At 39.9% G+C, this 23,778-nt stretch overlaps 1 protein-coding gene across 7 annotated transcripts in view; it reads left to right on the forward strand.

The window, feature by feature from the left end:
* The window catches only part of TRPM3 (transient receptor potential cation channel subfamily M member 3), a 512,305-nt gene that overhangs the window by 472,157 nt on the left and 16,370 nt on the right, over window positions 1-23,778 (forward strand). For all 7 annotated transcript variants that reach the window (XM_011371276.2, XM_011371290.2, XM_023537349.1 and 4 more), the window contains 3 exons: window positions 19,761-19,911; window positions 20,022-20,221; window positions 22,172-22,304. In XM_011371276.2, the coding sequence (XP_011369578.1) occupies window positions 19,761-19,911; window positions 20,022-20,221; window positions 22,172-22,304 (484 nt within the window). The remainder of the gene's footprint in view (window positions 1-19,760; window positions 19,912-20,021; window positions 20,222-22,171; window positions 22,305-23,778) is intronic.

The raw sequence follows: 23,778 nt of genomic DNA on the forward strand, positions 1-23,778 counted from the left end.
ACCACTGTTATTTAGTAGGTGGGGTCCAGGGATAATACACATCTTGCCATGCACAGGACATTCCTGCAGTCGAGCACTGTTCTCTGTCCTGAACAGCTTTCCAGTGTTCCAGCACATATTCATGTAGGTGAACACCCTGGTTATGACTATCTGAGCTTAGCTCGATTTTAAATTTATAGACACAATTTTTTTCTCATGTTTTTAATGAACAGAAAATTGAGGGTAATGGTATTTTGCTTGCTTTGGAACTTTCCCAAGGGTAGTTCACCCTTTTGGAAAATCAACTCACCCGTGACAATGCTGCTCATTATACTTGAGTCTTCTATCAGTCTACATTTGGGTCTGTCTCATTCATGGAGATTCTTCATAGAGGTGTAAACAGCTGACCACTCCATTATGGCTTGCAGAATAGTCAGACCTGAGCATTTATACATCGAAGCATTTATTATTTTATTATAAATTGCTTTCCTTTTATTTCTCCCTTTATATTAAAATTAGGACATTATACTGACTTTTCTGTGGTTATGTATACAGGTAAATTATACCATCTATAAATTTTATTTCGAAGTAGTAAAGGAGGCATTAGAAAATATGTATTTAAAAAAAAAAAGGTGTTGGGTCTCATAAGGTTGAAAACAACTGAACAAGCCTTCGAAATGTTATGATATTAGGAATTTAGCTACTTACTATCTTTGTATGGTCCCTTGGTAACTTTAACATGTAGATGATTCTATGTAAAATGTGTACTTTTTTAAATAACCCAGAGAGATATCAAGGTTCATGTTACTAGTGAGGTCACATTGGTCTTATTTACCCCGAATCTGATATGATGAGGACATTTGACCTTTGTGCTCTTCTTCCCCCAAATCCATAACCCCAGTCTAATCATGGGGTGGGGGGAGGGGGGAATCAGACAAACTCAAATTGAGTGACAGTCTACAAAATGCCTGACCATTACTCCTCAAAACTATCAAGGTCATGAAAAACAGGGAAGACAGACACTGTCACAAAACAAAGGAGACTAAGGAGCCATGATGACCACATGCAATGTAGCATCTGGATGGGATCTTGAAGGAGAAGAAGGACATGAGTGGAAAACTGGTGAAATGTTGAATCAAGTCTGGAGTTTCATTCTCGGTAATGTACCAGTGTACAATTTAGGCAAATGTACAATGGTTGTGTAGGACTGTGACATTAGAGGAGACTGGTAAAGGGTATATAGGAATTCTCTGTCTTATTTTTGCAAATTTTCTATAAATCTAAAATTATTCTTAAAAAAAAAATAGGAAGACATTAGGAGTCCCGTATTTCAACATAACTTAAGGAATTTTTCTAAAGATATAAAATATATGAAAAGACACAATCGAAGTAGAAGACATGTCATACTCTCCCTGAATCCTCACACTCCAGGGTCAGTAAATGAAGAAGACAAAGACAACACGGGAATCACTGCTAGCTGACATAAAACATCATGTCTTTAGTGACTATAAATATGCTAAGAGACATGGTGGGAATGGAGTGGGTGAGTCTAGCAGATGAATAGAGAACAAGCTTTGAAGAAGCAGAGAGGTATTGCAAGTAAGACAGAAAGGTTAATTGACAGAAATCAAAAGGAGGATTAATAAGCAAGCTATTCTTGGGAAGTTTGGTTCAGGCAGTAACAATATGTGAGAGTAATAATAATAATCATGGCAAATACTTAAATAGGACTCTATCAGGCATTGTCCCACATATTTTATGAATCTCACTCATTTACTCCCTATAGCAATCCTATGAGGTAGGATTATTGCCCCTATATCTAATAGGTAAGGAAATTGAGGCACAGAGACTATTATCTACATATTAGGTTGAACTGTATAAAGTTGCAATTTTTGTAAGACGAAAATGTTCTACTCTCAGAAAGTTCACATGATTTGACCTAATAAGTAACTTGCCTGTGGTGCACAGCTATTTGAGAGGTGGAGCTGGACTTTGAACCCTGGCAGCTGGCTCAGGCACTGCACAGCCTGGGTTCAGTGCTCTTTGCCTCTCATGTATGTGTAGATGTGGTGTGGCAGAATTTAGACTGAGACACGCTTTCACTGCAATTTGATAATCCTGTCAAACTTCGAAACAGATGCTAAGGGTTTTGCATTTGGTAGGACACACAGGAGGGGAACATAATACTTTCTAGCCAGTTCAAAATGAAGGACATCGTTATTCTGATAGAATAGAAAATTGACTTCATAATCTTTTCAAAAATAAGCAAGGAAATAAGAGAATGAAAGACAATGCATCAAAAGGAGAGAAAGGGAATATGGAAGACTGAAAGACTATAAAAGTTATTTCAAGTGTTTCTATGCTGGAGATATTTGGAATCAAAAATTGTATTTGCAATTGGCTAGCATCTCCCTACTCTTAAATGATTCACTGGCCATTCAATGGACATTTGGTTCTTGGATCTACTCCATCCAGCAGTTAAGTGGTCACATCATAATGACCCTATAGTCAATCAACTTAATTTACACCAGGATTCTTAGGTGAAAGAGAAAAATATAGCCAAATGTTGCTTTCCAGCAAATTATTTTTTTAAAATGTCATTTAATAATACGACCTAAAACTTTACTAATTTTAAGTGCAAGAAGAATCCAAATTAGCAAAAAAAATCTGAATTACAGAATTTTTAAAAATGCAATTATATTATTTTTACAGATGTATATAAGTTAGGCTAGCTATGGATTGCCTAGAAAGATTTTATACAAGAGTCCCAGAACCTAAAGTAACTGCAGTCTTGATCAGTAAGTAATTCAGATTGCCAAATCTGCACAAAGATGGAACTATCCTTAACTTTATCTCTTTAAATCTCAAAATAGAGCACATTAAGTTCCATGAACTTCATGGATCAATATGCTAGGTCAGTTCCATGCAAATAGAACTTAGACTAGAGACAGACCTAACAAAGCTAAGTACAAAATAATAATAATAACAAATTTATATGAAAATTCAATTAATTAATTAGAGAGCACTACAATGAATATATCATTGACACCGCTTTGCCCACTTGATTCTACACCTGCCATAGGAATGGCAATTCTCTTAGATTTTGAAGCATATACACATGACTGTGAACATCTCAGTTGGTCTCAGATGCTGACACACAGATTTCTACCTGTTAGTAAGCCAAATCCCTTTGCATAATATTCCTTGACTCGATATTTCTGGTTCCTATTGTAATATGGGACCAGTTGGAGCAGTGCATATCCATGACAACTGTCGACAGAACTAGTTCCTTCACTCACCTAGTAATGACATACTAGGCTATGATACACAGCAAAACAAGATTTGGCTTTGTTCATTGCTTATGCATTATTTTAGGCCAATCCTCAACATCTTCTCAACAAAGATTCTACTGGAAACTCAATACTACTCTGCTAAATGAAGCTATCAGTCATGGCGAGTACAAATAGCTATGTCTACGCAAAGGGCTTATTCTTGGGCTTTTCTACACACTCTAGTGAAATGAAGTGATCTCTGTTCCCATGAGTTAAAAACGGACTGTTTAACTGGAATAAACGAGGCCCAAAGAGGACTTAAATCGAGTCTTCAAGCCTGTGGGATGATGCACCTTATCCAACGCTCTATAAATTACACTTCCTGGTCTGGAATCGTTCATGCCCCTTACAAAGAATGTCGGTTTACTCATTTCCAAAAATACCGTCAGACAATAAGTAAAATGAAAACTAGGCCTTTAAATTTCTTTCATTATATTTGTGGTGATAAATATACATTTGCCATTTATATTGAATGTATTAAACACATAGATTGGTTCTTAAAGTAAGTGTGTTGGCCAAAACTCACTTATGATCAAACTTATTCTCAAAAGTCTTTATAACACAGAAAGAGTATTACTTATGGATATCACTATTTGAGAGCCACTGACACAGAAAAAAGAATGAAACACAAGGAAAGTCTAAATGCAGATTTCTGGGCGTTCAAACCATATTGACTTTAACAGAACTCCCTCACCTTGAGAAATCGTACAATGTGTATACTTAAGACGATGGAATCTTAGTTTTGAATCCATGCTCTCAGGCCTCTTACTAGTTGTGTGTCATTGCGCAAGTTACTTATCTCTTTTTGCCTCAGTTTATTCATCTATAAAATAGACGTAATAGTATCTACCTGTCTTGGTCTACGTTGTGTCCCTGCCCGCCGCCAAAAAAAAAAACCTATGTTGATTCCCTAACCCCAATGTGACTATGATGGGGCCTTTGGAAGTAAATTTGATTTAGATGAGCTCATGAGGGTGGGACCTTAGAGTAAGAGACAACAGAGAGCTTGCTTCCTCTCTCTCTGCCTTATGAGGACACAGTGGAACGTTAACCATCTGCAAGCCAGGAAGAGGCCTCTCACAGGGGAATGGAATCACCTGGAAGCTTGAGCTTATATCTCCCCAGCCTCAAAAATTGTGAGAAATAAATGTCTACTGTTTACGCCACCCAGTCTATGGGATTTTGTTATGGCAGTCTGAGCTGACTAAGACACAACCTTATGTTTTTTTTCCATATTTTTTATGAGCCGAAATTTATAAAGTGTGCAAAATAATTCTTGGAATATAGCAAGTGCTTTATTGTTTGTCAAATGAAATTTTTAAAAGGAAGTGAGTGAATGGAAAGTTCAAAACTGTTTCTTGCAGGATTTCTGCCATTTCATCTTAATGATCAGCCTCTATAATATCTTTTTTTAAATGTGTTATTATGACAATCAAATGAGGTAATAGATATTAAAGCATCTGGCCTAGAATGACACACCCACCTCTAGGATGGTTGTAACCACAATTGTTTGCTGTATAATTATAAGTGCTTACTGTTCTTGAGTTTAAAACTTATTTTATCAGACCCATAGCAACTCTGTTCTTTGAAAAGTTGTAGAGAAAAACTCGGCCATCTGCCTTATGTCTTCCAAGTTGGCACATCCTATTGTGGCCGCAAGGAACCATGATCACTCTCCGTCTAATGGGCATTGGTTTTATGTCACCTTAAGCAGAATTGCATCTTACCTTAGGATGTGATTGTAGTCAGGTCATACATTGAATGCATGCAGGAGGATACTCCTCAATATCTTATAAGCTAACTTAGCAATCAAGCTGGACTTGACATTGTAACTTTCTTTTAGCTCTCCTCTTTCTTCTCCCTTCTCTCCTGTGCATGTGTGTGTGTGTGCGCACACACATATGTGTGTGTCATTATTGAGCATGCAGCACAGAGCCTGCACATTAACCTGTTTTTACTAAATAGTTGTACAAGATATGGAAAAAGGAAGACGACAGAACAGTCAGTTACAAATTCCCCAAGTTTGTAACCCACAAGCTGGTCCACCAGAGCCCAAAGAACAGCCTTCTTTTCACAAGTAGGCAAGGGATATAGAAGGAAAAGCCTAACTTTTTCATTTCTAAGTAGGACCCAGAAACTAGCCAATTTTATAGTGCTTATGGTTCAGTTTCAGATTTTCCTACAGGTCTGTTCAGACCAATTTGGCTACAGGAAAAGCCACCACACAGCATTGTTTAGAGTGGAGCTGCAGACTTATTAAAAATGTGATGGCCATATTTTCAAAAAAACAAATATAGATCAGCTTTCATATGTTACTAGTTTGTAATTTTTGCAATGACAAAGTGAAGCCATCTTGCTTTAATCAAATACTCTAAACAACATGGTCAACTCAGCTAATCATTTGTGAAAACAGCAGTATATTAGGGTGTGTGTGTGTGTGTGTGTGTGTGTGTGTGTGTGTGTGTGTGTGCACGCACATATGTGTGTTTTCCAGGTCTAAAAGAAAAATACTGATTTTACATAAACCATCTATTTCACTTAAAGAAGAAGGAATAACCTTCCTGTCTTCACAAGAAATAAGAATTTAAATCTACATTTTCTCTTCATATACTTTACAATGGATATGCATGCTGCTGAGTAAAACTGTCTAGAACTAACCACCAGCTACAGATTTTGGTTGGGATTTCTGCCTCCGGAAATGTTAAGATACTTAAGAAACAAAGGGGATTTTCCTGTATCTTAGCTTATTGTTCTTTGACACAGCAGGTGCAGCAAACAATCTGCATTAAGCAGCCACCACTAAGGAGTTTTGCTGCAATGAGAAAAGCTGAGATTGTATTCTGAAGTCATCAGTCAATAAGAATCTTGTTCCCTCTCCCATGCCTCCTACTGCAAGGGTCTCTTCTATCTATGAAAGTTGATTTTGCTCACGTCTGACTAGAAATCAGCGTTTCTTCAGTGGGCTGCCGTTTGGCTGATAAAAGCAGGACAGCTGTTTATGTGGGTAGAATTGAGAGAAAGCCTGAGTGAGCCCAGGCACCTGTTTTCATTAGCCCTACGTTTCTTTATGGTAGGTTGATACAAAGGGGAGTCTCAGAGTTAATGCTGCAAACCGCAGAGGACCTGAATGCAACTGACTTCCATTCTCCAACCAGGGGATGGGGGATTGGTCCCCATTTAATTTCAGGACATTAAGGATCTATTCGGAAAAACGAAAATGAAGAAAGGGCTTACTTAGTAGAAGGAGAAACCAGCAGGCAGGAGCTAGAATGGGTGAAGGGAAATTACTCAGTTTCTTTAATAAAGCTAGTAAAGGATTACAATAAATTATAATGCATTATTATTATCTGATTGTATCCTGGAAGGGCTTTCCAAAGGCCCCACATGGTGCTCTCCCTCCCTCTACCCCTTAGTGCTGTTTCCTCTTCCCCAATCACTCTCCTCTGTACCACTTCAGACATGGGAACTTTCTTGTGGTTTACAAAACACAGCAAGCAAGTTTCTGCCCCAGGGCTCTGCCCTAGCAGTGTCTGCTGTTTTGAGCACCCTTTCCTCAGAGAGCCTCTTGGTTAATGACTTCATTCAAGACTGGAATCTGTTCCCATCACACCTTCTCACTTATTAAGTTCACTTATTTATCATGCTATTGTTTGTTCTCTATCCCACTCCCCCCTTCCCAACTTAGGATATGCAAGGTCAGGGATCTTTGATGTTTTGTCCACTTGTTTATTCCAAGCACTTAAAACAGTGTCTGGCACATGGTAGAGTCTCCATAAATATCTGTCAAATGAGTGATTAGGGAAGCTGGCCCTGTACCACCACCACCATCATCATCATCATCATCATCATCATCATAATTATTTCTATTATTATATCAAGCTTAGAGATGAGGAAACTCAGGCTTAGACACATTACTTGACTTAATAGTACATACATGGCAAAATGTCAGATCTAGGACTCAAATTGTACCCATCTAAGTTTAGTCCCTTATGTCTAGTGACTTCAAAGAATGATTTAATAAGATGAATCAGTGGATCAGATCCAGTTCATTGGCATCTGAGTTTATTATTTTTAACAGATAAATCTTTCAAGATGAAAGTGTTTATTTTATTTTAACTGATGTGTGTCAGTGTTACCCTGGAAAAGAAAAAAAAGTTGTTAATCAACTGTGCAAGGGTGTACTGTCACCCAATTATTTTATAATAATAATAATAATGTTTATATTAGACATATAGTTGAACACATATTCACAACATGACAAGTGATGGGCACTGGATCCTGAGCCCACACAAAGCTAGTTAGTTTTAAGCTGAACACAAACTGACCATAATTTGAAGCATCAGCTGAAGTGTGAAAAGCTGAAGTTTTAATAGTAAACAGATGAGTGGGCAGCCTGGCCTTAAAGTAAAAAGAGAGGAGGCAGGGAGAAGTAAGAGAATGAAGGGCATCGAGAGGAAAGTGTGCCAACAGATCAGAGCCAGGAGTGTGAGATGTGAGTACAAATGGATTTCTTGTGTTGTTTGTAGCTTACCAGGGAATTTGTAAATTAAGTCAGCAGGAACATGTGTTTGCTTATATCCATGTTCCTGAATATTAGGGGCCACAGTTATTCTTTTCCTCGATGTCACATAACCTAGTAGGAGTCTGCAGGAGCCATGGGTGATTGATTTCTGTGGAGCTGGCACAGCCTGGTGTCCCTGATGTACATTGACATGGAAATAGGTACAGTCTGGCTCACTGGACTGATCTCTCCTGGTACAGAGTCCTGATGTGAGGTTGGTACAGTCTGGCTCACTGGACTGTCTCTCCTGGTACAGAGTCCTGGTTTCCTCTTCTTTTTGAAGGTCCTGGCTCATCCCTCTTCAGATACACTCAAGGACAGATGTATGGCTTTCAGACAAACCATGCAATCCCATTTTAAGCAAAAATAAGCACATTCCTTAATGACAGCTAAGGTGGTGTGGACCCACAGGAAAAACTTTCCATGGTTAAGGCAATGAAAATGGAATGGAGCCCCCAGCACCTGCAACAGAAGGGACACCAATCCCTGACCTCATCTGCAGCGCTTAGAGGATAGGTGATTGCCACATGAAGAACTGTGATGAGAATATCACAGTCAAGAATTACAATGGAGGTGGACGGTAGCATAAAAATTGGGGAGAATAAATAATTTTCTTTGACTTTTTCTCTAAATTTTTTTGTTGTTTTGGTTTGAAGAAAATAGCTTATCTAATCTTATTTTGTTTGGGCAAATATCCAAAGAATGAGGTAGGCCCTCAGGAAAATTGTAAATTAAATGCTTTCTGTTTCCACCCTTCCATCCCTTCCCAGAGCGCCCTTCTCCCTTCTCACCAGCCCCTCCCTAATTGCCTCAAGTTTCCCAACGTATTCTGCACCTTTGCCTCCTCTAATGAAACTACCAGCCTGAGAAATGGATTCTCTCTAAGGTGTTCCCTGGAGAAAAATGTTGATCACAGGAAAACAAAACTCACTTAAACTAGATTAAATAAAGTTTAACTGGAAGCATGTAAGAGGAAACCTTGAAGACATTCAAAGACAGAAAACAAAGCATGACATGAGCTGACTGCAAATGAAACTGGAAGTGGTTTTAAGAAGCCAGAATGTGAAGAAGAAACGACCACTCTTGTCTGTTTTTCTCTCTACTTTTCTCCAGTCTCAGTCAATCGATCATCGCTCACATTCTCTCTTGCTCTTTCACTGTCCGTCTCATTTCTCTCCTCTCTTCCTTTCCCCCTTCCTTTCTCAGACAGCTTGCTTTACTTTTACATGACCTGACATGGTCCGACTCTATGTGATCTTTCAATTAAGTACCTGCCATCACCTAAAGTCTCATACCTAAGTTTAATTTCTAATGACAGAATCTGATTAGTCATTGGTTATTTAATGAACTTGCTCCTCCTTGAGCAATGATGGAAGCTGCTCTTCGGGCAATGATGGGACCTGGTCTGAATTGAGGGAGGGAGGGTGAAGAAATTAGGAGAGTTTTGTCAACCTGAGAGACCTAGGGCTGCCTGGCTGTGAGCAGAGCAAGATAAGTGGAGCCCGTAGTCAGGTATTTACTGACATTACCTAATGATAATGCTGTAGGATAAACTACCCCAGAAGGCAGTGGCTTAAAGCTGTAAACATTTATTGAGCTCAGAAATCTGTAGATTGGCTAGACTTCTGGACTTGGCTGGGCTCAATCAGTCTTGATCACATACCAGGAAGTCAGCTGATCCAGAACAGTCTCAGCTCAGACAACGGAAGTGACTAGAAGCAGAGGCTCATGTATTTCATCATCCAAGAGGCTAGCTTAGGCATGTACCTTATAGTGATGGCTAAAGTGGAAGAGTGGAAACAAACACTCAGGGCTTTCTTGAAGATTCTGTGTGGGTCACATTTGCTAATATCCTATTGGCCAAAGAAACTCGCATGGCCAAACTCAGAATCAAGGGGCAAGGAAATTGATCCTACCCATTTAGCGAGAGAAACTATCAAATTGCATGGCAAAGAAGCTTGGATACAGGGAGAGAAGAGGAATTGGAACTCGATCTGCTACATCACGGCAACAAACTCACTGACATGTACAACAGGCTAGTCTAGACACACATCCTTCACTGGCAAGATTAGCACAGACTCTTTCTGATCTTAATTCCCGATTCCAAATAATGAACTACTAAGGTTTGAATTTTGAGGCCCTCTCAACAGCAAATAAATTACAATTTTGTCTCTAAGTAATGGTAGATATATAGACCAGCAATAACATAGGACCAAGATAACAGAGGGAATTGAATTTTCTCCTCTTCTCCCCATAATGTGCGCCTTACAACTCACACACAATGTATCTAGACTGTGACGTCCTGCTTTCTAATTTGCTGCATTAGAAAACGAGAGTTATTCAATTAAACTGTGCTTTCTAAATAGCTCAAAGCTGAACATGTGTGCACGGAGCAAGCCGACCAGAAGCTCTGAAAAGTTAGAGACTCTGTCCTTGGTGCCTTCTTTTCCCACTGTGGTGGCTGGGGAAAATTTCCTAATTTCTTCACCATCGTGCAGTGGGGCCTTGTTTTTTGATTGCTTTTCTGCCAGGAGTGGAAAGAAAAAGGCTTCTACAAGTGACCTACAATTAGCTCCCGGGTAAAATAATCCAGTCTGGTTATTCTAGTCTTTTGCTTCTCTTCATAGCATCACAGAGTTATAGAATATCAAGACTACAGGAAGCTTAGACATCATCTAATCCAGTATTTCCCAACCGTTAGTCACATAAACCATTCATTGTTTTGTAACATTTCTTCTACTCATTAGTACTTTTAGCTAAATTGGCTCATTTTTAAAGCCTAAATTAATTTACTTAAAATTGTATATCATGGCCATAAGTTGAAAAATCAGTATGATTTGAAGTAAATAAAAGATAACCATAAAATAAAGTATAAAAAGATAACCATAAAATACCATATTGTTATGAAATTCTGTCCAGATGCTTGAGCCTTTAGCTTGCCCAGTCTAAAAACGGATTTTAACAAATGTAAAGGCAGTGTTAAAGAATTATTATCCTCAAACTGACACATTCTCTCTGATGGAGTAAGGAAGATCTAAAGAGACTTGAAGAGGTCATTACTTTGTCGCTACCCAATTCGATGTTATTTAACGTCCTGTTCCTGTGTCCTATAATCATGTTGGACTTCCTGAGTTGTGTGCATAGCGCACTGTAGGGAATAGTAATAGTCTAAGTCCTTATATTTACAGATAGAAAAACTGAAGCCTCCTCTTACTCCTTTCTGATGCTTACCTTTGTGCCATGTCACCACTGATTTGCATCCTACCCAGCAGTTGGGTTAGGAGAAGGGAAAATAAAAGAACCACAAAAGAAGTAAAAGACAGAGCTGATGGATGGTGCTTTTAAACTTACAAAGTTGGAGTTTACCCGATTTTCAATTATCTTGGTTCTTTCTGTCCTCCATTACTAAAGGACATTGGTGCTGGCCTATTGAAATAGAAAGTGCCCATACTTACGTAAAGAAAATCTCTGCCTGGATCTACCACTATCTGAGATTCTTAGATCAGGAAATTTCTAGAAAGATGTAGCCATCCAAAGGGAGGCCCCTCCAGTTGCCTCGCCAAGGAAAACATTATGTCAGGCAAAAGGCCAAAAGAACATAGCTATCTAAATCTAATTCATCCTTGGAGTCAGTCAGAGATGCTGTGCTAATGGCATTCTAAATCCTCCATGGCAAACTGTATGGATTTTCAAAAGATGGTAGAGAAATCCTCTTTGTCTTCTTATCTTCTCAAGATGGATTTCCAGTTGAAAATCCTTTCTTTAAAAAAAAAAAAAAATAGGATAAATGTAGTCATATACTCAACTAAGCTCTTTATTCCATTGCGATTTGTGACCCATGTGATTTGGATAAGCTTTTGAGACATTTCTTCAGACAGGAGAGGAAAGGACAATCTTTGAGAAATATTCTTCTCCATCATATTTCTTTTTTCAATGATGTTGATTATATCAAACAATGGTGTTTTGTTTTTAATTTCTCATGCTCTTTGGGAACGATGTGGTGTATGTATTAAATAAATACTTTCTTCTCCACTTATATTATAGGATGAAATAAAAAAGGTAAATGTTTTAATCTTTGAGACATGGGTGTCTACACCTAATACCTATTATATGAATTGAATTTCTTTCTCCATACTCTGAATTTTAATGTTCCATACCTTTGTCACCTCATCTGAACAGTTCAGGCCACTATTCTTGTTGACAGAAACAAGGAAAATTCAGATGTTTATTAACCCGTCTCTATTTATAATTGAGAGATTCCTCTCAATCCCACGTTGGCTCTTTCCTCAGAGGCAAAGAGGAAAGAGACTTCTTGGTGGAGCAGGCTTGAATGGACCTCCTGACTCTGTTCTTACTGTCTTTGAAAACTGACAGATACTAAAGCTTTCTGAGCCTCAGTTATTCATCTGCAAAATGAGATAATATTTATATGTCAAACTCTTGTCAGAATTAAAATAAGGCAATAAAAGTGAAGCTCATAGCACAGGACCTTACATTTTAGAATGTAATAGATGGTCATTACTATTATTCTGTATTATTACATTGGAAAGGCCACATGAGATAAAGCAAAGTACATGCAAGCTTTAGGGTCAGAAAAAAGATAAGATTCACTTCTTTATCATTCATAACTGCATCTCCAGTGTCAATTCCCACTGGCACAGAGCAGGAACTCAGTATTTTGAGATGAATAAGTGAATGGTTCTTACGTTATCTCTTATAAGCATTATCCCTTATAAGTGATGTTGGGTAAGGCATTTCACTCCTTAGTGTATGTGTCCTAAATTATGGAGCAAAGACAAAACATTTCTTACAGAGCTACTGGAAGTTTAAATGCAACGATATAAAGTACCCAGCACAGACGCTTTCCCTGGGTGTTTATTCCCAAATCTCTACTGTCCTTCACTTTTGAGGATCCCAGATAAAGAATTAGGATCTGCATTTCCTGGGTAAATACCCATTTTAAAAGCTTTGCTTTAAAAGGAGCAGTGGGCAATGTCTAGGGGCCCAAGAAGTACGTGGGTAGGGTCCCATGACACCCTCACGGCAGTCCTTCGTCAAAAATGTCAGGGTCTGAAGAAAGCATGTTGCCCAATTTGACCCAACTTTTTGGTTCCTGGGCAACTAACTATGAAGTGGTATAGATTGGGTATTTTCCAGGCCACATGGGCATGAGGAAGATCCTGAAAAGAGGCACAGAAATTATCTTTCACCCCAGAGCTCACATTCACGTTTTTGATAAGAGAAAGTTTGCATCTCTTGTGTCAACTTCAGCTGACTGATTGATCCTGAAAAGAGGCATAGGAATTATCTTTCACCCCAGACCTCACATTCTCATGTTTAGTAAGAGAAATGTTCCACCTTTTGTATAAACTTAGTTGAACTTTTGGGAGTTTTGTCTTGAAAAGGATCCCAAGGACACAACTTGGTTCAGAAGGAAAGTATCATGATTGATTAGCAATATCTGTACAAGTACAGATAGAGTGTTAATGGCTGGTGTGCCTGGAGACTTACACAACAGCATTCAGAAAGGAAATTTGCTATAGAATTTGCCAAAGACAAGGCACGTTCCTTTAATTGCAAAACTTGGCAATTGCAAAAACAAACAAATAAAGAAACATCTCTTACAGGAACCATCTCATATTGGCAGATCATAGTGTCACTTGAGATCTTAAAGTAAATAGGAAAACAGACACTAACCCAGTGAAATTGATCATATATAACCCTTGCAGGTAAATATACAGTATGTAATATTCTTGCCTGCATTCATTTGGCAGATATTTATTAAGCACCTACTATGTGCCAGTAAGTATTCCGGCTGCTATTTTGTTTATTGAACAAAACAGACAAAAACTCCTATCCCCGTGGAGCTTATTATATTTTCGTGAGGGATGCTATTACTATAAAAGTTTATTTATTTATTTATTTTAAAAAGTACAACCATTGGAAGGCTGCTGTCCAGAATATGAACAGAAGAGTTGGGGGCAGGGTATGCTTTCTTCATTCACATACTCTAGCCAGATTATGACTGCAAGACCTATCATTGTTTTGGAGCCTAATCATCTATTTTGTTTCTACCTATTAATGCATAGTTAACGGAAATGGCACTTCCAACTTCCTGCCATGCGATGTGTCAATGTGACCCACGCAGATAAACCATAGAGAATCTGAATCTCCAGTCATTTGATTTCTTCTAATTAGGCCACAACTGCATAGAAGTAGCCTTCCCACTCTGTTCCTCCACCCTCACTCTGAGACTTCTGTGGCCTAATTTATCTATGATCATCTTCTAGAATAAGGTTTTCTTCATTTGGGGAGCAGCCAGCTGTGTCCAGGTGCTTGACCAAAGTTTCCCAACTTCATTTGCCCTACTGATTTGATAATAGGTAAAATCAGTGTCATTAGTTTCTGAGTCAGAGGCCCCAGCTTACAATTGAGCATTGCTCAGTATAAACCCCTTAAGTCCTTTAATATTTGTCTCTAGCCCCTGAAACTCAGAAACTGATTCGACCTTGGTATCAGGTCAGATTTCACATCCCCATTTGCCCTTCTAAGTTGTTTCACGCTGCTCCAAGACTCTAAATGCAGCCTCTTAGGAGTGGGGTGCCCAAAATATCAATGTCTTTTTATTACTGGCCTATGGACAGGAGTTGCAAGCAGGGATGATTCTATTAGCCAGGACTCTTAATTACAAGTAATGGAAACTCAGTTGAAATTGATTTAAGGGAAAAATGAATTTTATGGTTCATATAACTAAAGAGGGCTAGTTTTAGGCATGTCTGGGTCAGCAATCAGTTTTTCTTCTCTGTGATACAATCAGTCCCAGGCATGTCCTCTCCACTTGGTAGCCTTGTATTGCATTATGAAAAAAAAAAGAAAGAAAGAAAGAAAAGAGCTCCAGTTTTATACTAGTTCCAGCCAAAGTCCCAAGGCTGATGCCCATTAGCTCTGATTGCTCAGGCCAGGGTCACATGTTCACCTCTGAACTAATCCCTGCAATCAAAGGGTAAAGCACACTGATAAATCTCCTAGATATGGAATTGGAGTTCATTTCACCCAAACTTCAGGGACTGGGAGTGGGGCAGGGACAGTTCCGCAAAGGGAAACCAGGATGCTTCTACCAGAGGAAAGAGAAATGTATATTGAACAGGTAGAACCAGCAAACACTCACTAGAGGGACTCTGCATCATTACCAATGAAGAGGGAGGTGACAACATGCCACTTGGTATGAAGGTGGTAGTGATTATGCATTTATTTTTCGCACAAAGATTGGGAGAATAATCACTCAAGGGCCAGGTTCCAAAGTAGGAAAGGAGGAGGCACAGTAGTAGACACTGGCCTACACATCTCTAAATATCCACTCATGTGTCATCTTGGTGGGGTGGTGGGGGGATGCCCTAGAGCATTTCCCTGGGAACATGAACCCCCAGATACTGGCTGGTGCCATATGTCAATCTGGATAACTTTTCCCCGTCTTGAAATCTGCTGTTTGTCAGGGCTTTAAGTCACCTACTTCACCTTCATCAGTGGTAGACATCTGTAAGTTTGAGTCAGAGCACTTTCTAGCACAGATAAATACCCAGAACAAGGACATCATTAGGAGCTATTATAAAGCAGTATTTTGCACGAACTGCTGCATATAATGTCTACTGCTTCTTTGCTGATATTACCAAATGAAGGCTGTTTTTTAATGATTCATTTTTAATGATTCATTATCACTGTCACAAAGATCATCTAATTCATTTACACTGCACTTGTTGCTGTAGAGTCTATAGGTGATGGTCCTCAAGGCTGGTCCTGACTACTAGACTGCTCGATGTGACCCAAGCCAGAGGAGCTACAGCAGTTCTGCAATGCTTCCTCAGAGCCCCCTTCAGAGCTCATATCACATAAAAATGCAAAGTTCTGTTTCCTTTCTGTGCCTGCCTCTAAATTATGAGGTGCTTAAACAATAGGAATTGTCTCTTTGATCCCCTATATCCCTTATACCCAGCATATTATAACCACTCAATAAATGTAGGATAAGTGCTGTACATAGTGATTGCAAAACAGAAAGGAATATGACATAATCCCTAACCTTGAGAAGCTTAAAGTCTGTTCATCACAAAAGTAACAATACTAGGATGACACCAGCTAATATTAATCAAGTGCTATGTGCTGGATACTGAGCTAAGTGCTTTGCATGCATTATCTCATTTAAAGATCTTGACAACTTCCCCCCATGTTACAACTATTACTACTATTTTACAGAGGAGGAGACTGAAGTTCATGGAGTAAGCTAATGTCACATCATTTGAAAATGGTGGAGTCAGGGTTTGAACCCAGGTCTTCCTGCTTATAATGTATGTTCTTAACCACTAAAATAGTACTACCTCTATAAAGGCAGGATGAATAAAAGGTGTGGGGGAAGCCGATATAAATTAATACCCAAAGAATTGGCAGGGACTTTCCAAAGCCGATCGCATTGACATCAAAGCAAATCTTGTATAAAAGTATTAAGTTGGTCCAGTTTTTTAAATAATAGGAGCCTTTGAGGAACGGAGCAGAGGAACCAAGCAGAGATGTAGAGATACATCAATGGCAATATCTGAAGACCCATGGAAATATGTGTGGGCCATGGAACAGCATGGTTTTCTCTCTAGGCTAGAAGAAGGGCCTTAGTGGAGGAAGCGTCTGCATGCGTCACTAAATATGGGGTCAAAAGAGCAAGATGGATGAGCTTTGCCCCTTACAAGTTTATTTTATGTTCGAAAAATCTCAGGATGTCATTGAGAAATGGAGATCAAGGACCACATCTGTCAAAATTGTACACTTTGTAATGTACCCCAAGCAGTTCTTTCTGTTGCTTTCTAGGCTTTCCCCCACAGAAATCTGATCAGGAGCCAGGGAAAAGGGAGGCCCGAGAGCGACAATTTCTCAGGAGGTCAGGCTGGGAGGAATGGGGTGGGTAAGGGGAGCTTGCTTTCCTGAGGAGAGAAAAGCAAAGCAAGTGATTTCTTGAGGCCTGTGGCCAAGAGGGTAACAGAGCCCCTGAAGTCTGGTCAAGCATGAGAAGCCTTCTTACCAAACCGAAGATGGGGTTTCCTGAAAGGACCTAAGGAAGAAGCCAACAACTGCTCAGAGCTAGGTCTGTCCACCATGAGCAGGCCTGCGAGGCTGTGGGAAATGTTTGTTAGTGTTCAACAACCAAATTGTGTCCAGTGATCTCCGTTATTCAACAAACAGCAATCATGCATGGATATGTATGGATGTGCCGTGTGTGTATGCACTGAGCCATGTAATGGGGAACCATGAAGAGCAATTTTCCCACTGGGAATCTTGTGTGGGACACAGATGGGTAAATTGGTAATGGTGAATGGTGTGAGAACCTCCCAAAGGTATGAGCAGAGGGGCCTCTGGGATTACAAAGACGATAGAATTACTAAAGAAACATTATTTGTTAAAGAAAAAAGTATCCGTGACACTTATTAAAGATGATAAGGAAGACTTTATTCAAGGGGATGAGGGTACTGCAATGGAGTTTTATAATATGGAAGAGAGATTAGACTCAATTCTGAATACAGCTAGGAGAATTGGGAATTTATAGCCAGGAGCAGAGTAGTGGTGATGGGCATGGGCAGGGTCAGGGTGGGGAGTTCAGTAGATAGAAAATCACTAAGAGGAAACATCAGAGATAAGGAGAATCCTGGCTAAACCAAACTAACAGGATTCTTGCTGAAGGCAGGTCAGGATGATAGACATCATCTAGGGCATGGTAGAGAATAAAGAACCTGATTAGATACCAGATATTGAGATGAGGATTCTGGCTAAGCTGACTTAGCAGGAGTCCTGATAAAACTGGACAATGCGGAAACAAACAGAAGTCCAAAAGCTAAGGCCTAATTGAAAGAGAGCTCCTGAGAGCCTGTGTAGAATTTGATCAAGCAGAGAATCAAGCAGAGAATCTTAGTTAACACCTATCGCAGTCCTAGGGGCAGAAAGTGAGCTGGGGTGGGCTTCAGAAAGCTAAGTGAGCCCTGAAAATTGAATAGCATTCACCCAAGTGAAGCATGGGAATGGAAGCAAGATGCCAGAGGGGCCTTTTGGAAGTAAAAGAAGCAAGGCTCAAAATCAAGCAGTATGAGACAGCATGACATTTTCTAGGAACTGCAAGAAACTTGGTCCAATTTATGCTCATAGAGAGAGGTGGGAAGTGGCAAGAGATGGCACTGGGCCAGCCACCCTCAGAGCTTGGACTTCATCCTGGAGCCAGTGGGGGCCTCGTCACTGGGTTCTCTTTCCAAGAGAGAGCTGTTTTGGTTAATGCCATAACTGCCAATAATAAAAAAGCTGCCAGCTCATAGAATACACCTGATTCCAACATCTCGTCCTCTTGCAGACAGATTCAAAGGAAGCACGTTGGCCATCTTCCTCTGGCCATAAAAACAAGGTCTTGGTGTCCCGAGACCTATAAAAATCCTCATAGCCCAAGAAGATGCATTTTGAGCTTGAAAGAGTGTCAAAAATCATATAATTTTTCCAGCCTATTTCTAGCTCAGTGGACTCACCTTAGTGGCACCTGAGAATTACCTAGGAAGTTTTAAAAGAAATATTGATGCCTGGGCCATGCTCAGAGATTCTAATTGAATTGTCTAGGGTGGAGCAGGGCATTAGAAATTTTTAAAGCTTCCCAGGGTGTTCCCTGTGCAACCAGGGTTGCGAATTACTGTAAAACGCATAACCTGGCAACATTAACTCTTGAGAAGGGAATGGACTCCCCTTGCCAGGTATTCCCTCCAAGAAAATTCTGGGTTATCTTTGCAAACCTTCCTAGCAGACCTTCAAAATCTACCTGTGGCAACTTCTAAGACTCCTTTGTGCCCCACCCCCTTTTAATAAATAGTTGCAAAAGGACTCTGTTCTAAAGCCAAATAAGGGAGAGGAACAGCTGAAGCAGGATGGCAACCTCACTTATTCTTGGGCACGTAAGGGCATCATCTCATTCCCTGAGCCATGTCTGTGCAGAACTAAGGAACTTTGTCAAGGATTTCTTTTTCCCCTGAAGTTACCCGGAAACTTCAAGCAAGCCTCATTAGCACATTACTCACGCTCACCCAGTCCCCACACACATCACCTTCCTTCTCACCCCCACCTCCAGATCCTTTATTTCCATTTTCACATTTTTTTTTTTTCAGTGCAGTTGGATTTCATTCCCTGTACCCTAAAAAGCACATTTTTGGAATGGAAATACTGCTGGAAGAAAGCGGGTGGCTATGAACTACGAGGTCTCGGCTCATCACCCCTCTCTCCCCTCCCCGTGAAATGCCATTTGTCAGGAGCACCAAGAGACAAACCCTCTAAATACTTCCCAAGGCTCTGCCTTGGGTTTTCCTTCCTTACCAAGACAGCAAATCATTAACTCAGAGCCCCCAGTTGTTTCTTGGAGCAATTAACAGCTGCCCCAGTGTTAATTCCCAATCAATAGCCCCTCCATGCTGCTGCTCCTCCACTGCACATTTTGAAAGTAACTTAATGGGGCAATGAGACTCTGCTCCTCCCGCCGCTCCCCAGGAAGCCCTCACCAGGCTCCCTAAGGACACCAAGTGCCCCTCAGTGAGAGTCAGGGGCCAAGGGACAGGGTGAGCAAGCGGGGGGGCATCCACCTCTTCCAAGTCAGATGACAACTTGGGAGACAGGAGGAACCAGCTCTCCTCTGTAGTAGCAGCAGCCCCTCGAAATATTCATGAAGCTTTCATTTTTCCATTTTGGCTTTTTTTGGAAATTTATTTTTTCTGTTTGTTTTGAGATGGCTGTATTTTTCCTCTACATTAAAAAAAAAAAAAACTCAGTCTTTTTTTTTTTTTATTGGATAGCTATGATTTCTCATCTGTAGCCTGTGTTGCTTTCTTCAGCTCCCTGTGGACAGAATGAGACCCGAGAGGATGGTAAAATAATCCAGCTGCCTCCCTGCAAGACAGGAGCCTGGATCGTGCCAGCCATCATGGCCTGTTACCTTTTAGTAGCGAACATCCTGCTGGTCAACCTCCTCATCGCTGTCTTTAAGTAAGTGGGTCCTTCTTCAGGGAACCCGGGTTGGAGGCAGGGCACTGGAGGGGTGTGATGCTTCAGAAAGCAGTGGAGTTTCTCACTTGAGTCTCTGATCTCTATTTCAGTAATACGTTTTTTGAGGTAAAATCAATATCCAACCAAGTGTGGAAGTTTCAGAGGTATCAGCTCATCATGACTTTTCATGAAAGGCCGGTCCTGCCCCCACCTCTGATCATCTTCAGCCACATGACCATGATATTCCAGCACCTGTGTTGCCGATGGAGGAAACATGAGAGCGACCCAGATGAAAGGGACTATGGCCTGAGTAAGCTTTGAGTGACAGCCCCTTGCAGCCACAAGTCAGATATCCCCACTGCGTCCCATAGGCAGTCATGCAGGACCCCATGGCCACCTTGTTCTTCCTGCTTCCTGCAGACTGCTGACAATTCTGAAGGCTTAGAGGCAAACGGGAGGGCATGCTCACCTGCAAAGCACTGCTATAAAGTAGAGACTGAAATCAAGCATTCTTAGCCTCTTAGCTTCCTTAGAGAGATAAACCCAGTCTCAGCAGGGCTGTTTGAATAACTTCATAGGTTCTAAGTTTCTTATTTTTCAGAGGCCTCAACACAAAATATATAAACCATATTTATATGCTCCCAATGCTACATTATATATAATTTAAACATCATTACATGAGTTAAGTTGAGTTGCAAGTAACTACATTTAATTTTCCATTATCATTTCTGGACCTTTTTTTTAAAGGTCTTAAACATTTCCCAAGTCTTAGGGGTTGTGTTTATATGACATCATGAGGAGACCAGCCCTGCTTTCCATTATTCAAAAGGCAAAACAGAAGACCTTCCACTGTCTATCTACCTTCTAGTCCAGTGTTTCTAAAAGAAGGTTTAGTTAACATCGGGATAAAACAGTTCTTAGTTGTGTAAGATTATCCCACACATTATAGGGGATTTAGCACATCTGGCCTCCACATTAAATACTAATATCTCCTGCAAATTCCTAAATGTCCTGTGGGTACCACCCACAGTTAAGAAGCACTGGGCATCAAGCCCCATACAAGCAAGCTACTGTGGTTTCTCAAAGTGTGTCAAGTAGACCGCCTGCATTAAATCTACTGGATCAGAGCCACTAGGATTATGGCCCAGAAATTATCCCCCAGGTGATCGCTAGTGGCTCTACAGTTTAAAACCAAAGCCATTTAACGCTTCTCTAAGTCTGAAACTTTTAACAACATTCCTGACATAGCAATGCTCCACTACTTTATTGACATTAAAATTGGAGAGTTGGAGAGAGCTGAGAATTCCAAAGTTCACTATTTCCACCTGAAACATAAATTTAGGCAAATAGAAAGTTTGAGGTTCAGAATGAGAAGGTTCAAATTTACACTGGGCTTTTTCTATGGCTATATCAGTTATGAAATAGTTTACCTGCTATTAAAAGAAATCAGACTCACAATAACACAATAAATTAGGTTTTATTTTTCTCCCAAAGCAAAGATACTAGGTTGATAGCCCTGAGCTCAACACTGGTTCACTAAAGTCAAAGACTGAGTCCTATTTTTAGATCCAGCTATTTATTATCACACTGTCTTGTCTCGTGGTAGCAAAATAGCTGCTGCACTTGACATCATCGCATTTATGTTCAAGGCAAGAAGGAAAGGGGAAGGCAAAAAATAATGGAGAAAGAATTAGCCACATCTCCATAGTTTATTAGGAAAGCAAAATCTCTTCCCAATATGGCACCCTCCTCCCCTGCCCACAGCAGACATCTTTTGTTTCTTGAGTCAAACTGGGTCCCATCATTATTGCCGCCTTCAAGGGAAGTTGAAAATGTGGGAAGAGGGAAAGGTAAATGGGGTTGCAAAGGGGCTTTTAGTAAGGCCAATAAAATATGTCTGTCTGCCATATTCCTCAGCCCTGAAATTGAGCTTTTAAGAAACCTCCATTCTCTGTGTAGCTTCCCTTTCCTTGATTTAGCTACATTTTTGGCTTTACAGTTTGTATAACGCTAACCAGTCCCTGCAGTAAACCAGATACATTCAGGTGAACTTCAGACATCCATAGCGAATCTAACTCAGAGAAAGAGAACAAGGACACAAGTTGCCCAACTGGTTTTGGATTAAGTTTGAGACTTTAGTAAAGAAGCTAGGCCCTTTTTTCTAATCTTTTAGATTTAGATTAGGAATATCATTAGGCCCATAAATCAGATGTCATCGCTTTTACTTTTCTGACTCATATATCTTTTTTTTCCCCCACAGAACTGTTCATAACTGATGATGAGCTCAAGAAAGTACATGATTTCGAAGAGCAGTGCATAGAGGAATATTTCAGAGAAAAGGATGATCGATTCAACTCATCCAATGATGAGAGGATACGGGTGACATCAGAAAGGTGTGTTCCATGGGTACATGTCTCCTGGGATGTTTTATGCCGTGACATGCTTCATCAATTGCTTTTGTTTGCACAACCACAAAAAGCCAGAGACCCCCTTGGGTTGATTTTTATTGTCCAAGAAATTGGCAAGCTTATGAGAGAACAGAACATTATCTGAAGGGTTTACAGATGAAAATCCCAGACTTACAGATTTTAGACTTCTCCAGCAGGCAGTAGCAGCCACTCTCCTGGGCACTAGAGATTGTTGGGCTCAGGACAGGGTTCAGAGTATCTGGCTCAGACCAGAAATTAGGAAGTTCTGAACCAGACACAAATCGAGAGAAACCCAGCCCAACTCAAGGCTCTCCAGCAGGTAGGTATTTTATGTAGATCACTGAGTATCTTCTCCAAAGGTACACATGATCCTAGTGCCTCACTTATATGGATGTTCAGTACCTTCTCAATAAACAACAGCAAAAGACTTGTGAATTAGTTAGAATAATGGTTAAGTTTTCTTGGGTTTTCTTTTTCTTTTCAGAGTTGTTTTGTTTTTTCTTCTCATAAAATGGGATAAAAGAAAAGAAATAAAAGCAGATTTTTCTACTCAGCAGTTATCTATTTTTAGATCTCATTCACCAAATAGTTTTGTGGACTAGTAGGCCTGTAAGAAAAATCTCAAAATAAAGAGATGAGAATCCTTTTAATTTAATAAATCTAGCTTTACACAAATGAACTTACATTTTCTCATTTTCCTCATTCTATTGTAGACTAACAAAAAATTCATTCCAGGCTGGCACATTCAAAAACCCTCCATTTGGAAAACAGTTTTAAAGAAAACCCAGTGTTACAAAGCATTGGTGTAACTTTAAATTTTAAGTGTTTGTGATATAAAGATGGTAGAAGCAAATTATAAATATTGGGAAAAAGTATAATATATTGTTGGCTTTAGTCGATATAATTCAGACTTCCAAGATTTGAATCAGTCATCTCTAGTTTTCATGAAATGACATTTTGTCTGCTTACCACTTCATACATTCTCTAGTGGTTCTGTAGGAATTACCCAAATGGCATTTTTCTGTCCACGGCCTTTTATTTCTTTAAAGAATGCAGTCTAGTTAAATAGGTGTATACGCATATGCCATTGCGTGATTGTATCCGTAGGTACTAAGCCAATATTAACAAAGTTTAAAGCCATGCATAGATTTTATACACATCTGTCATTGCAAAATAGAACATTTTATGTTAATATGATGTGAAGTAATTTTCTGGCAAAGGAAGAAGCTGCAGATCCAAAGATCTTTCTTATTCTGAGGCCTTGAAAAAGCTGCTTATTAATGGACATTTAGTCTCGCGGTTCCCAGAAAACTGTGCCATGTAGACACATTGCCCATGGCTCAGGCATATTTCCAAAGCATATGTCCAGAGGCCTTTAAAATGCTTTTTGAATTCAGAAAGCCATAGACTTGGGAGGAAAGAAAGGCAGATGGAGGAA

This window comes from Pteropus vampyrus, unplaced genomic scaffold (assembly GCF_000151845.1).
Source record: "Pteropus vampyrus isolate Shadow unplaced genomic scaffold, Pvam_2.0 Scaffold186, whole genome shotgun sequence".
NCBI lineage: Eukaryota > Metazoa > Chordata > Mammalia > Chiroptera > Pteropodidae > Pteropus > Pteropus vampyrus.